We start from the raw sequence: 12,241 nt of genomic DNA, 5'->3' as shown, positions 1-12,241 counted from the left end.
CATTTTTTACTTTAATTTTGATTAATATTTTATTTTATAACAATATATTTATAATTTTTCTATAAAAATTAAATTTCAGAAAAATATAAATTAGAATATTATATCATAAAAAATTAAAATTATATATGAAAATAAATTTTTCACTAATTTTTGAAATCAAATAAAGCGCGATTTTATTTTTTCCCTAGACATACCTACCTTTCATTGATTAAGAAACTTGTTAGAATGCACTCTTATGTGAAATAGTGCCGTCTAGCGGCATTCTTTGTTATCTTAACTAAATCCAATTACCACGTACAATGTTAATGTAGTTAATGATTCTAGCGCGGAGAATTTTAATTGTAATTTTTTGTGATTTGAAAGCATAGAATAACATGGCATCATCCGGCAAAAGTACGAGAGAAGTTTTATTATCTATCGTCGATGACATTGAATTGATAGCAAAGTATGGTTCGAATAAATTATAAATATAAGATTGGCATGCTTAAATTATTATTTTTAATTTTGTTATTTCACTGTTAATCTTATTATCTTAGAGAAATGATAGAAAATACGATAGCTCAAAAACCATTGAAACTGTCGAATGAAGAATATGCTCAATTAACAGAATTGTTAATTGCCAAAGACAATGAATTGAAAACAATTTTAAAACGAGCAGCTGAACAAGCAAAAATTAACCTGAAAATGGAAGCTTTAAAAGCTGAAGTTGAAAGACAAGATCAAGATATTCAACAATTACAGCGACAATTGAAGGAAGCAGAGCAAATTTTAGCAACTGCAATTTATCAAGCTAAACAAAAGTTACAATCTATTGCTCGTGCTAATAAAAGACCTGTACCATCTGAAGAATTAATTAAATATGCACATAGAATAAGCGCATCGAATGCCATATGTGCTCCCCTTACCTGGCAACAAGGAGATCCTAGGAGACCTTATCCCACTGGTAATCTTTGTATGTTTTTGTTTTTTTACAAACTATGATGATTATCCTTATTGTCACAGATATTGAAATGAGATTGGGATATCTTGGACGATTAAGTGATCTTCCTTTAAATGGTCAAATGCCAGGTACTCATCCTGGATTATCCTCAGATTTGCATAGAGCTGGACATCCAGTAGGTGGTATGTTTGTAAAAATCTATTATATATCTCTATATTTAAATTTTATATTTCATATAATAAAATAATGATTGTTTTAGAACCACCTGCATCACAAGCAAATCAATTTGCATGGCATTCATCAGGTGAAATTCATATGTCTATGAGTGGACAAGGGAGTGGTGTCATGAATACTCATAAACAAGAAACAGAAGATGTTGAAGTTATGTCAACGGATTCTTCGAGTAGTTCATCTAGTGATTCACAATGAACATTCTTTTTTTATGAAATTCAAGTAAATTTTATAATTCAAAATTTTTTATAACAGAATCAGCCATTTCTAAAAATTCAATACAATTACATGTATAATTTTCATCAAATAATTCTATAACAAGATACTAAATAATATAAATAATATAAACTATATCTTCATTATCTATTATTGGATATTTGATTATTTATATATCTATTAATACATAAAAAAATCACGAAGATATAAGAATCTAAATGCATTATATTTTTTATATGTTCAATACATGGATTCAAGTAAAATTTGTGGTAAAAGACTATGTAAATAATGATGCGCATAATACATTTCTGGATGTGCCTGAAATAGTATACAGAATAGCATAGAAGTTTTTTCTTTTTTATATCATTGAAAATTATATATTGGATAACATTTTGAAATTTAATTATTGATGAAATTCTGTTACTTACCAATTTAATTTCATCTTTGAAATTCGCTTTTTGAAATAAAATATTCTGATTGGTAAATACAAGTCCAAATAATTCACAATCTATTCGTATTTTGTCTATCTCTTTATATAATAAAATTTGTTGCAATTTAAGTCCTGGAAAAGTGAAAATTTTACTATTGTATCCTGAACTCATGATTTTCAATGCCATTCTGAAACATTTTTTAGTTATATATTAAAATTGAACATATACATAATTAATTTTGCTAATTGAAATATAAATATATATGCATATACCTTCTTAATTTTTGTATACTAATCATGGCTGCACAAATAAGTAATGGAGATAATTGTTGAATTAAATGACAAACACGTACATAATTTTTTAAATACCAAGCAAATGATATTTTTATTGATAATTGCACATCTGGAGATTTCCTACAAAAAATGACAACGAAAAGAATCATTGATGTATAAATATATGTATAGGATATTTAAGGAGTGGTATAGTATGGACAAAAAATAATTTTACATTTAAAAATGAAACGAAAAAAAAATTAATATTTAAGATTTTGTTTTTAATTAAATCAAATTAATTGAAAAAAAATTTTCAAATACAAATAAAATTATTTAATTCTTAATTAAATACGACTAAAACTTATGTCCAATTGGAAATTAGTCAATTTCTTCAATATTTGAAAAGGTTTCAAATTTCATTTATTTGAAAACGAAAAAATGTTTATTTTTTTTTTTAATTATATTTTTGCATATTTATATCATTCTTTGCTTACTAATACCACCTATCCTGAAACATTCTATACATTATTAAATATATGAATGATTAATTTTGTGTGCATACCGTAAATAAAGAGGAAGTTGTAATGCTCTCATTAAGGATTCTGTATTACCCATGTGCAAAAGAATGTATAATGCTTCCATTTGTTGACGATCATTGTTCAATGTTAATTTTTTCATGCTTTTTTCAATAACTGAAGAATCTTCGGATTCATCATATAAGATTAATAAACGCGTTATGCATTCGATGAGATGTTGATCATTGATTTTTGCATTAAATTCAGAAATATTTCGTTCGCATAATCTGTAATTATTTTTCTACATTTATTATGTTAACACTGCGATTTTACATAATTTTATACCTTTGCGCGGAATAAATCAAAAATCGAACTATAGGTTCCAGTAATCGAATGTTCATAGAAACATCGATTCTTTGAATCGCAGCATCTTGTCTAATGGATCTCAAACGATCAAAGATAAAATCATATATTACTATCCAATCTACATCTGTTCGCGTAGCTATCCTAAAATGTACATGTATATATTAAAATTCATAATATATATTTCGTACAATTTCAATCGTATGCATACTTAGTAAATAAATATTTAATTGTCGACAATAACACTGGTGCCGGACGTAATTGCTTCATATCGTTCATTATTAATCCTGCTGCTGGACGACTAAAACATTTTATAGTTTTTTTTGGATCCGCTTTCGGCAATTTTGTTCCTTTTGTACTTTCGTCGATCTCAAATTTATGTAATAAACCTTCTTTCTCTCTGCTATACATATATACATTTTTCTTGAAATATCTTTATCATAATGTAATATATACAATATATAGAGCAATATATATTGCAAAAATAAAATAATTGTGTATAAATTTGATATATGAATATTATGTGTCTCAAAATATTTCAAAATATTATTTATTTATATTTATTTATATATTTATATTTACAAATATATAAATTCATTTGTAATTTATATTTATTCAAGCATAAAAATATTAAAAAGAAAATATAAAAAAAATATTTATTGTAAATTACTATAAAATTTTTACTATAAAATTTTAATTTTCATATAATTATAAATAATTATAAAAATTCTCATTAATTTGTTTTAATTTCAATTGTGATTATGATTGTAACATCATTCAAAAAATATAATAAAAAGAAATTATCTTTCATATCGATGTATATATGCAATTATGTACTTACATAAAACGTTCTTTGTCTGGACACATTAATAAACATGTTCCTTGTATAAATTCGGTCATATCGAAGAAAATCACTTTAGTCAATACTAATTGCAATTATCGGATTTAAATTTCGTATTGACGTATTATAAAAAAAGGTTATGTTGATTGTCGTTTGATTAATTTTATATGCATATGTATATATATATATATATACACACATAATATAAATACATGTATATATTTTCTAATACACATTCACAATTTGATAATGACAATTTGAAAAATTATTTTTATAAATAAGCAATAAAAACGAATTCTATTTTCATAGATATTTATGTTCTCTAAGAAAGTGAAAGAGATATATATATATATATTATACATACATTATCAAATAAACATACACTTCTTAAAGCAATACGTCATTAAGCACATTTTATATGTATATATATATATATATATTACATTCTGAATTAAATTAACGTATAAATTAAAATATTATTTATGATTTAATTTACTTAAGATATTTTTAATTATAAACATAATTGAAATAATAGTTCTTTTAAAGGTAATAGATTTTTTTTTATTTCGAAATAAGAAAGTCACTTATTTGCATTCTTAATGATAAAATTAAAACAAATTGATAAAGATCGAAAGAAACATTCATATATGTCCTTGCTTGGATTACACACGATACACCTGCTACATTGCGTAGTCATTTCGTCAACATCACCGTTATTACACGAAGGTTAACGTTCTTGCGTAAACTTTCTCTTCTCTTTCTTCATCTTCTATATGTTATTTTTTGACCTTTTTTCATTTTTTACTTAATCTTTGAATTTCGCAATTTCGCAATTTAATAAATAATTTTTTGACGTACAGTAGAAATCAATATATAACATTAAATTTTTTAATTAACAATATTATTTATATTTGGTATATTAATATTCGGTGATGTTGAATCTATTTAAAATTTATGTTAAGCGAAAAAAACCGTTATAAAATAATATTGAGATATTACATATTTATATATTCGGAATTAAAATGATCTTTATTAAGGACTTTTCTCTATAATTTATTTCCAATAAAATAACTCACTTTTTATTTTTAATGCGACTTTCTTTTGAATTCGTTTCATATAATGTAATAATTGCGTAAGATATATGTATATATCTAGATATCGAAAATTTTCACATTATTCAATCACGATTTTCGGATATATTATTCTCTAATTCTTGCTTTTTAGTTTAATTTAAAACATAAAATCATTTTTTTCGATTCAAAATATAAAAATAAATAATGATACACGATAACATTAATATTCATACATATATTATTAATCATATTTTCATATAGAGTTACTAATTTTAAATTTCTCAAGAATAATAAAAAATTTTAAATATGTTATTATAATAATTATTATAATTATCATATAATCATTGTTATCGTTATTATTATTATTATTAGATTATTATTTTTGTTATTATTTTTATATATGCGAGAAGGAGATTGAGAAGGAATAAACGATTATACGTCATACGTGTGATTATACACGATTATACATGTGATTTTTATAGGAAAACCATGACGCTTATTTACGTTTAATCATAAAATTCTTGGAAAAAAATGTTAAAATCTAAATTTAAAACCAGATTCTAAGATTATATTTACGTATGTAGTACATAGAAAGTCATTATTTCAAATTGTTATAACGAAATAATAATGGTACGGACAATTATACGAACAATTATATTCTGATAGCAATAGAGTCATTCTATCGAAGATTTAAAAAACAGATTTGCAAAATATACGTACAAGGAATTAGATATATATTTAAGTATTTTAAAATTAAAATTATAATTCCAAACCGTAACATTCATTGATTGAACTGGTTTGGTTGAACTGTTGAAATATTTAAGTAAAATGAAATGAGCACGTTCCTCGAACATATTTATATTTTATTCTCATATCATACGTATTATGTAAAAAACAATTGCAACGAAAAATGTAAAGTATGCTTTTTTCGTTTTATACATTCATTCCAATGAATTCAAGAAACAAATTTTCTTTGTCTGACGAGAACGAGATAATTTTTGGAATATCGAAATATTTCATGTTACTGATTTAATAAATGAATAAAAATAGATAAGATAAATAGATAGATAGACGTAATTTACGTAATTCAATTGTTTCATATTACGATAGAGATTAAAAAAAATCATACATCCGTTTTGTTTCAATACGTATCGATGCTCTTTCGTATTTAAAATTCATACGTCATATAATAAGAGGAAATTCGCTCCATTATTTATTATTATATACGTATACATTTCTTTGGCATGTATCAATGGAATTTCCCGCGATACCTGCACACAGGGGAAGAACGATTATAAGAGGAAATAGTACGAAACCGTTGACGTTATTTGCATCGCGCTATAGACAAGTTAAGCGGGTAAAGTAAGAGGACCGACGGCAATTCGTGGGGTACACATGACCTCCAGGAAATCCTTGTATAGAGAAACGAACATCGTTGCATTGATCCAGTCTTTCTTAAAACATCGTCGATTTTACACACACCGCACACACGATTGCCGTGAATACGAAAATACGATATCACTGTATCGAAAGTAATAGTAAATCATCGAAATCCATTTATTTATTTTATAATCAATCTTACTTTTCTTTCCCACTTTTTCGACAAACGATAAACGTAATATCATGTCGATTCGTGTAAATCTTTGCAACAAGAGAATGAAAAAAGAGGAAGATTCGTAAAGTTCGTAAGATTTTTGGACAGACAAATTTGATCAACATTTTTCAAGGAAGTTTAGTGTAAGTTTGTGAAATATAATAAAAAAAAAAAATAACGATCGATAACGATATTGTTATTACATAAGCAAATTATTATATTACATATTGTCAGAAAAAAATTAACAATAAATTATTAATATACAGCCTACTCATTTAAATTATTGCTTTTAATGTATGTGTCATTATTTATATTATCAATGATTTATTGTTTTCGTACCTATTTCTAAAATGTGAAACAATTCATTCCGTGTTCGGTCAAATTCTATATTACCATACATCAAATTCATATGACATCTAGATTAGATAAAGTAAAATAAAAGTCACATCTTGTCTTTTCCCCCCTCCCTTCCCCTCCCCTTCTATTTTCGTCATCAATTTCACTGCTCGATGCAATTTCTCTCCTTCTCTCTCATGATGTTTGTACATATAATTTTCTTTGCCTATAAAGTGCATCAATAGTGATTAACCGTGAATTACGCAGCCTTTTATCATTTTATGTTACTCGTAATATTTCATAGCTTTATACATTTACAGATTGAAAATGATGCGTCGGAAGATGAATTTGTATTTGTTAGAATTCTTTTTGCTGCTTCACAGTTGTCTGTCAGGTGAGTGTGAAAATGAAAATAAAGAGAAAGAGCAAACATACATGTATATCAATTATTCGCATCGATGCATATATGTATATAAAATAGAAAGGAATATCTAAATTTTGCACTTTATAGTCAAAAATTTTGAATTTTTGCACATTTTTTTAATAATAATTATGCATAATTATGAATACTTTAACATACGTACTTTTTAATATTATTTGGATAATTCTTTATCTTCTTAGAAACCGTTATAACTGTGCACAATGACTTTGAAATTGGAAGTATCGATCCAGAAACAGCTGATGAATTGGACTGGACGAAACATCCTTGTAGACGTAATTGCTTAGATGAAGCACCGCCTATGCAATGTCATTATATCTTTAGGTTAGAAGCTTATCACACAATGAGCAAAGCGTGTTACGATTGTCCATTCAACATTACGGATTGTTTTCGTAAACATTGTATTCCAGCAGATGGTATCGAACGATCGATTTTAGTCGTTAATCGTCAAATGCCTGGACCAGCTATTGAGGTATATATATAATATATTACATATATTATATATATATGTATATATATGTATATATGTATGATAGAAAAAAATGTATCGATCGAAAGTGACATATCGATATCGCGATAAAAATTTATCCACATGTTGAAAATTAGAAATTGAAGAAATAATATAGACAATTTTATATCTTCGAGTTTTTGCATAAATTTTATACATAAAATTTAACATCATCAAAAATTGATAAGTAAATTTGAATATTCGTAATGATATATATAATTAAACACATTTTTTTTCTTTCTTTTTTCTCTTCTTCTTTTTTCGAATTTTGCATAATTATTTAATATGCATGATATTATTGAATATAATAATACAAAAAAACTGCAATTACATTAAAAATAGTTATTTATACGGTTGTATACTCAATTCGTCATAATTACATATATTTTACAATCGTTTAAAAATATTATTTGCATATTAATTTATTATTTCTTTTCGTACTTTTTAAGCATCATCATTTATAATGATGCGTTACATAAAATTCTGATTTCCGCAATACTCCACGATTATTCATAACTAAACTAGAATCTATTCTGAAATCTATTTGCCGACGAATAAATTATACTCGGTTATAGGTGTGTCAAGGTGACAGGATAACGGTAGATGTAATAAATTTATTGCACTCTGAGAGCACGACGATGCATTGGCATGGTCAACATCATGTTAAAACTCCTTATATGGACGGTGTACCTTACGTATCTCAATGCCCAATTTTGCCAGGTTCAACTTTCCGTTATGATTTCATTGCCACGGAGGCGGGCACACATTTTTGGCATTCTCATTCAGGTAGAAAAGAAGGAAATTTCTTTATAATTGTTCAACAATTTAATGATACGACACAATGATCTTCAATCGAGTCCGCAATCCATTCTTATAGGCTTTCAACGGGGTGATGGAGTGTTCGGTCCGTTAATCGTACGCACACCTCCAAAAGTGAATTGGCACAAAGATTTGTACGACATCGATGAACATATTATTCAGATCTCGGATTGGACTCATAAATTAGGAATCGATAAATTCTTGAATCACCATTACGCAGGCGGAGATAATAAACCGCCTAATATATTGATTAATGGTTTAGGTCGTTTCACAATTAATCGAAACGGAAACAATATATCCGCTATAATGCCGACCGCGATCTTTACGGTTAAACAGGTAATGTCAAACAAATGGAAAAAAAAAAAATATATGTATATAACAAAAATTTTTATTTAGAAAATTATATCACTCCTTTTTTTATATTTTTATAGAATACCACATATAGATTTAGACTCATTAACGCTGAATTTCTCAATTGTCCGATAGAAATATCGATCGATAATCATACTATGCGTGTAATTAGTTCGGACGGACGTGATATCGAAGCTGTCGAAGGTAACTATCGTGAGATAAAGACTCGGAAAAATTATTGGGAAAGAGTAAAAATTTTGTTTATAATTATAGCGGAATCATTGGTAAGTTACGCTGGCGAAAGATTCGATTTCGTTGTTGAGACGAATCAAAATATAGATAACTTTTGGATACGATTCCGGGGATTAATGGATTGTGACGAAAGATTTACTAAAGCATATCAAGTTGCTATACTACGATATGAAGGCGCGAGCAACAAAGATCCAAATGGATTAGTTGGATACAAATATAAATCCAACTATTCGACAGGTGGTCAGGTATCATAATCTTAAATTTTGTTGATTATATAGAATATGATAGAAGTACATCATATATATTATATATCTTTTATTTCAGCGTATAAACGCTTTAAACGAGGGTACGGAAACCAATAATAGTATCAGCATACCTTTATTAAAAGCCATGGACAAAAATGATAAATCAAATACCGTGCATCCTGATTACCAATTTTATGTATCCTATGATTTTTACAAGAAAGATAATCCACATTTCCATCGCGGAAAGCTTTATGGATTTAATCAAGGTATTGGATACTGCCTACGTACTACTGTATATATATATGCATATTACTATTTCTTTTATACTATTCGATGTATATATTTAATAATTTTCAGTAAAGAATACAAAACAAGTACTTACTCCCCAGTTAAATCATATTTCGATGAAATTACCACCGATGCCTTTGTTATCTCAAAGGGATTTCATCGATTCGGATCAATTTTGTAATTCAAGTACCGTACAAGGTTGTGTCCAAGATTATTGCGCTTGCACTCATGTGCTTCGAGTAAATCTTGATAGCGTAGTGGAAATAATTTTAGTGGATGAAGGTTTGTCGATTATTTTATATTTTTATATTATATGCACATGTAATATAGTTTTTAAATCGAAATTAACCTATATTCTTCAATTTTTAATCAAATACCTTTATTCCTTAGGTTTCGCTTACGATGCGAATCACCCGTTTCACCTTCATGGTTATCAATTTCGCGTGATCGCAATGGAAAGAATCGGTGAAAATGTCACTGTTGACAAAGTAAAAGCGTTGGATAAAAAAGGGGCGATACGACGAAATCTTGACCATGCTCCGTTAAAAGACACGGTAACGGTACCGGACGGTGGTTATACCGTTGTACGATTTTATGCCAATAATCCAGGTATATATGAAATATCTTCTATTTCTTTGATATTTGTTTTCATTTTTTCTTCTTTTTCTTTCTTTTCCTCTTTTATTTAAAATTTATCTTTAAAACGTGAAACATCTAAGAATTTTATCTTTTTCACTTTTATATTCTCTCAGGCTACTGGTTGTTTCACTGTCACATTGAATTTCATGCAGAAGTTGGAATGTCGTTAATCTTTAAAGTTGGCGAACATAAAGATATGTTACCGGTACCACGTAATTTTCCTTTGTGCGGTAATTGGCAACCTCAAGATATACAACTTAAATCAAGTTCTTTGAACATTTTATCAAACACTGAGAAAAAATCTATAATAGAAACTTCAAATGTTACAATAGATGAAATTACTGAAAATAGTATAAAACGATTCATAAAAGTGTTGCCAGAAGTATTGAGAACATTGCAAATATCTTCGGCTATTTCAGTTATTCCGTATTCTTTACTTTCTTTTTATTCTTTTATAGCTATAATCTATACATTTACATAGAAAAAGAAATAGTTCGTAAAAATTTATTAATCTTTTTGTTACAACTAGTAATAAATAACATCCTGTTTTATATAAGATATTAATCTTATGATTATTTTAAATCTTTTGATTATTTAAATTAATCACGAAATAATATATAATACGAACGTTTCTGATGTTTGATTTTTATTAAAAATGGTAAAATATCGCATAAAAACTAAAGATATTAAAAAAAAAAAAATGTTTTTCCAAAAGTTATTTAGTGAAAGTTTAGTTTGTCTATTGCAAATTGTCGAATTTGTTTTGATAAATGTTATCATATAATTATAGCATTTCATTAAATTTTATTTTGAAACTCCTTATTCTCCAGCTTCCTATTTTTATTCAATTATTTAATATTCTACTTACAAAGATATTATTTATATATATATATATCTATTATAAAAATATTTTTCTTATATCTTCAGTTTCTTATGCGATGTCGTATTTTAAAACGAGTAAACTATATATATATATATCGATATTAATTGAAATTAATTGAAATACATTAGATTTTATTATTTAGCACTTTTCACGTCAAAGAAGAAATATTATTATTAATCGATATCGATTATTTATAGAAAAAAAAATGTTACATGGAAGAAATGTACGTAAGTAAATAAATAAGTACACTTGTATTTTGATTTAATATTCATATAACGAAATAAGTCATTGGATGTACATAGACGAATTAAATCATGTGTCAGAGTCAATTGTTAAATATAATAATACATATATCATGCTTAATCAATAAGAATTCGTATTATAAATATTAATTATTACTTATTATGGTAATGAATTATGAAAATTTTTTTAAAGCTATTCATATAATTGTAAATTCAATTTGGTTTTAATTTTTTAATTCAAATGTAATATAGTTATCTCTTTCGCCTCTGCTTCCTATAATATTTTACAATATTTAACAATACTTTATGTCGATAATTAATAATATTTCAAAACTTTAAATATATATATATTATTTATTTATTTTTCCAAGATATTTAATATAATTTTATAACCGATAACAAATTTCGTTAAATGAATATTATACTGCCGATTATATAAATATTTTTATTTAATTCTATACGTATATATTATATAAGTATTTATATATATATTATATATTATATTTTTATACTGTGATATAAATATTATAAGTAAGTATTAGTTAAAGATTGAATATTAATTATGTAAAAAAATTATAAGCTTTATGATATTTACTAATTAATTTACTTTTTACTTTTACAAATAATGTTATTGTATGTATAATATAATTTGTAAAGTATAATAATATATATTAATGTATAATAATACTTTATAATTAAATATGTGCCAGTGAATGATTGATCAATATTCCTTCATTATGTTATTATTATTTTGTAACTGATC

At 25.8% G+C, this 12,241-nt stretch overlaps 3 protein-coding genes across 6 annotated transcripts; 2 read left to right on the top strand and 1 right to left on the bottom strand.

Moving 5' to 3' along the window:
* The first annotated feature begins 196 nt into the window (after positions 1–196).
* On the top strand, positions 197–1,537 carry LOC108000818 (mediator of RNA polymerase II transcription subunit 4). Of its 2 annotated transcripts, none has more exons than XM_017061425.3 (4): positions 197–445; positions 537–943; positions 1,003–1,115; positions 1,200–1,537. In XM_017061425.3, exons 1-4 carry the CDS (start codon positions 375–377, stop codon positions 1,263–1,265), a joined length of 657 nt encoding a protein of 218 aa, XP_016916914.1. In that variant the 5' UTR covers positions 197–374; the 3' UTR covers positions 1,266–1,537. The 2 variants fall into 2 exon arrangements, with proteins under 2 accessions (XP_016916914.1, XP_016916913.1); XM_017061424.3 differs by having other exon boundaries at positions 214–445; positions 1,003–1,122.
* On the bottom strand, positions 1,511–7,531 carry LOC108000810 (SAC3 domain-containing protein 1). Of its 3 annotated transcripts, XM_017061417.3 has the most exons (7): positions 3,810–3,951; positions 3,180–3,371; positions 2,951–3,112; positions 2,653–2,892; positions 2,091–2,231; positions 1,816–2,005; positions 1,595–1,705 (listed from the first exon to the last, which is right to left on the bottom strand). In XM_017061417.3, the coding sequence occupies exons 1-7, from the start codon at positions 3,866–3,868 to the stop codon at positions 1,628–1,630; spliced, it is 1,062 nt and encodes a 353-aa protein (XP_016916906.1). In that variant the 5' UTR covers positions 3,869–3,951; the 3' UTR covers positions 1,595–1,627. The 3 variants fall into 3 exon arrangements, with proteins under 3 accessions (XP_061930463.1, XP_061930462.1, XP_016916906.1); XM_062074479.1 differs by lacking the exon at positions 3,810–3,951 and adding an exon at positions 7,397–7,531 and having other exon boundaries at positions 1,511–2,005; XM_062074478.1 differs by having other exon boundaries at positions 1,511–2,005.
* Positions 6,557–12,178, top strand: LOC108001943 (uncharacterized). The gene is made up of 11 exons (XM_017063280.3): positions 6,557–6,619; positions 7,133–7,206; positions 7,434–7,723; positions 8,335–8,545; positions 8,637–8,914; positions 9,010–9,133; positions 9,203–9,426; positions 9,506–9,692; positions 9,784–9,996; positions 10,105–10,323; positions 10,467–12,178. Exons 2-11 carry the CDS (start codon positions 7,140–7,142, stop codon positions 10,832–10,834), a joined length of 2,181 nt encoding a protein of 726 aa, XP_016918769.1. The 5' UTR covers positions 6,557–6,619; positions 7,133–7,139; the 3' UTR covers positions 10,835–12,178.
* Positions 12,179–12,241: the final 63 nt, after the last annotated feature.

This window comes from Apis cerana, linkage group LG4, assembly GCF_029169275.1.
Source record: "Apis cerana isolate GH-2021 linkage group LG4, AcerK_1.0, whole genome shotgun sequence".
Lineage (NCBI taxonomy): Eukaryota > Metazoa > Arthropoda > Insecta > Hymenoptera > Apidae > Apis > Apis cerana.
The sequence above is the reverse complement of the archived record's forward strand: the minus strand, read 5'-3'. Positions and strand labels throughout refer to the sequence as shown.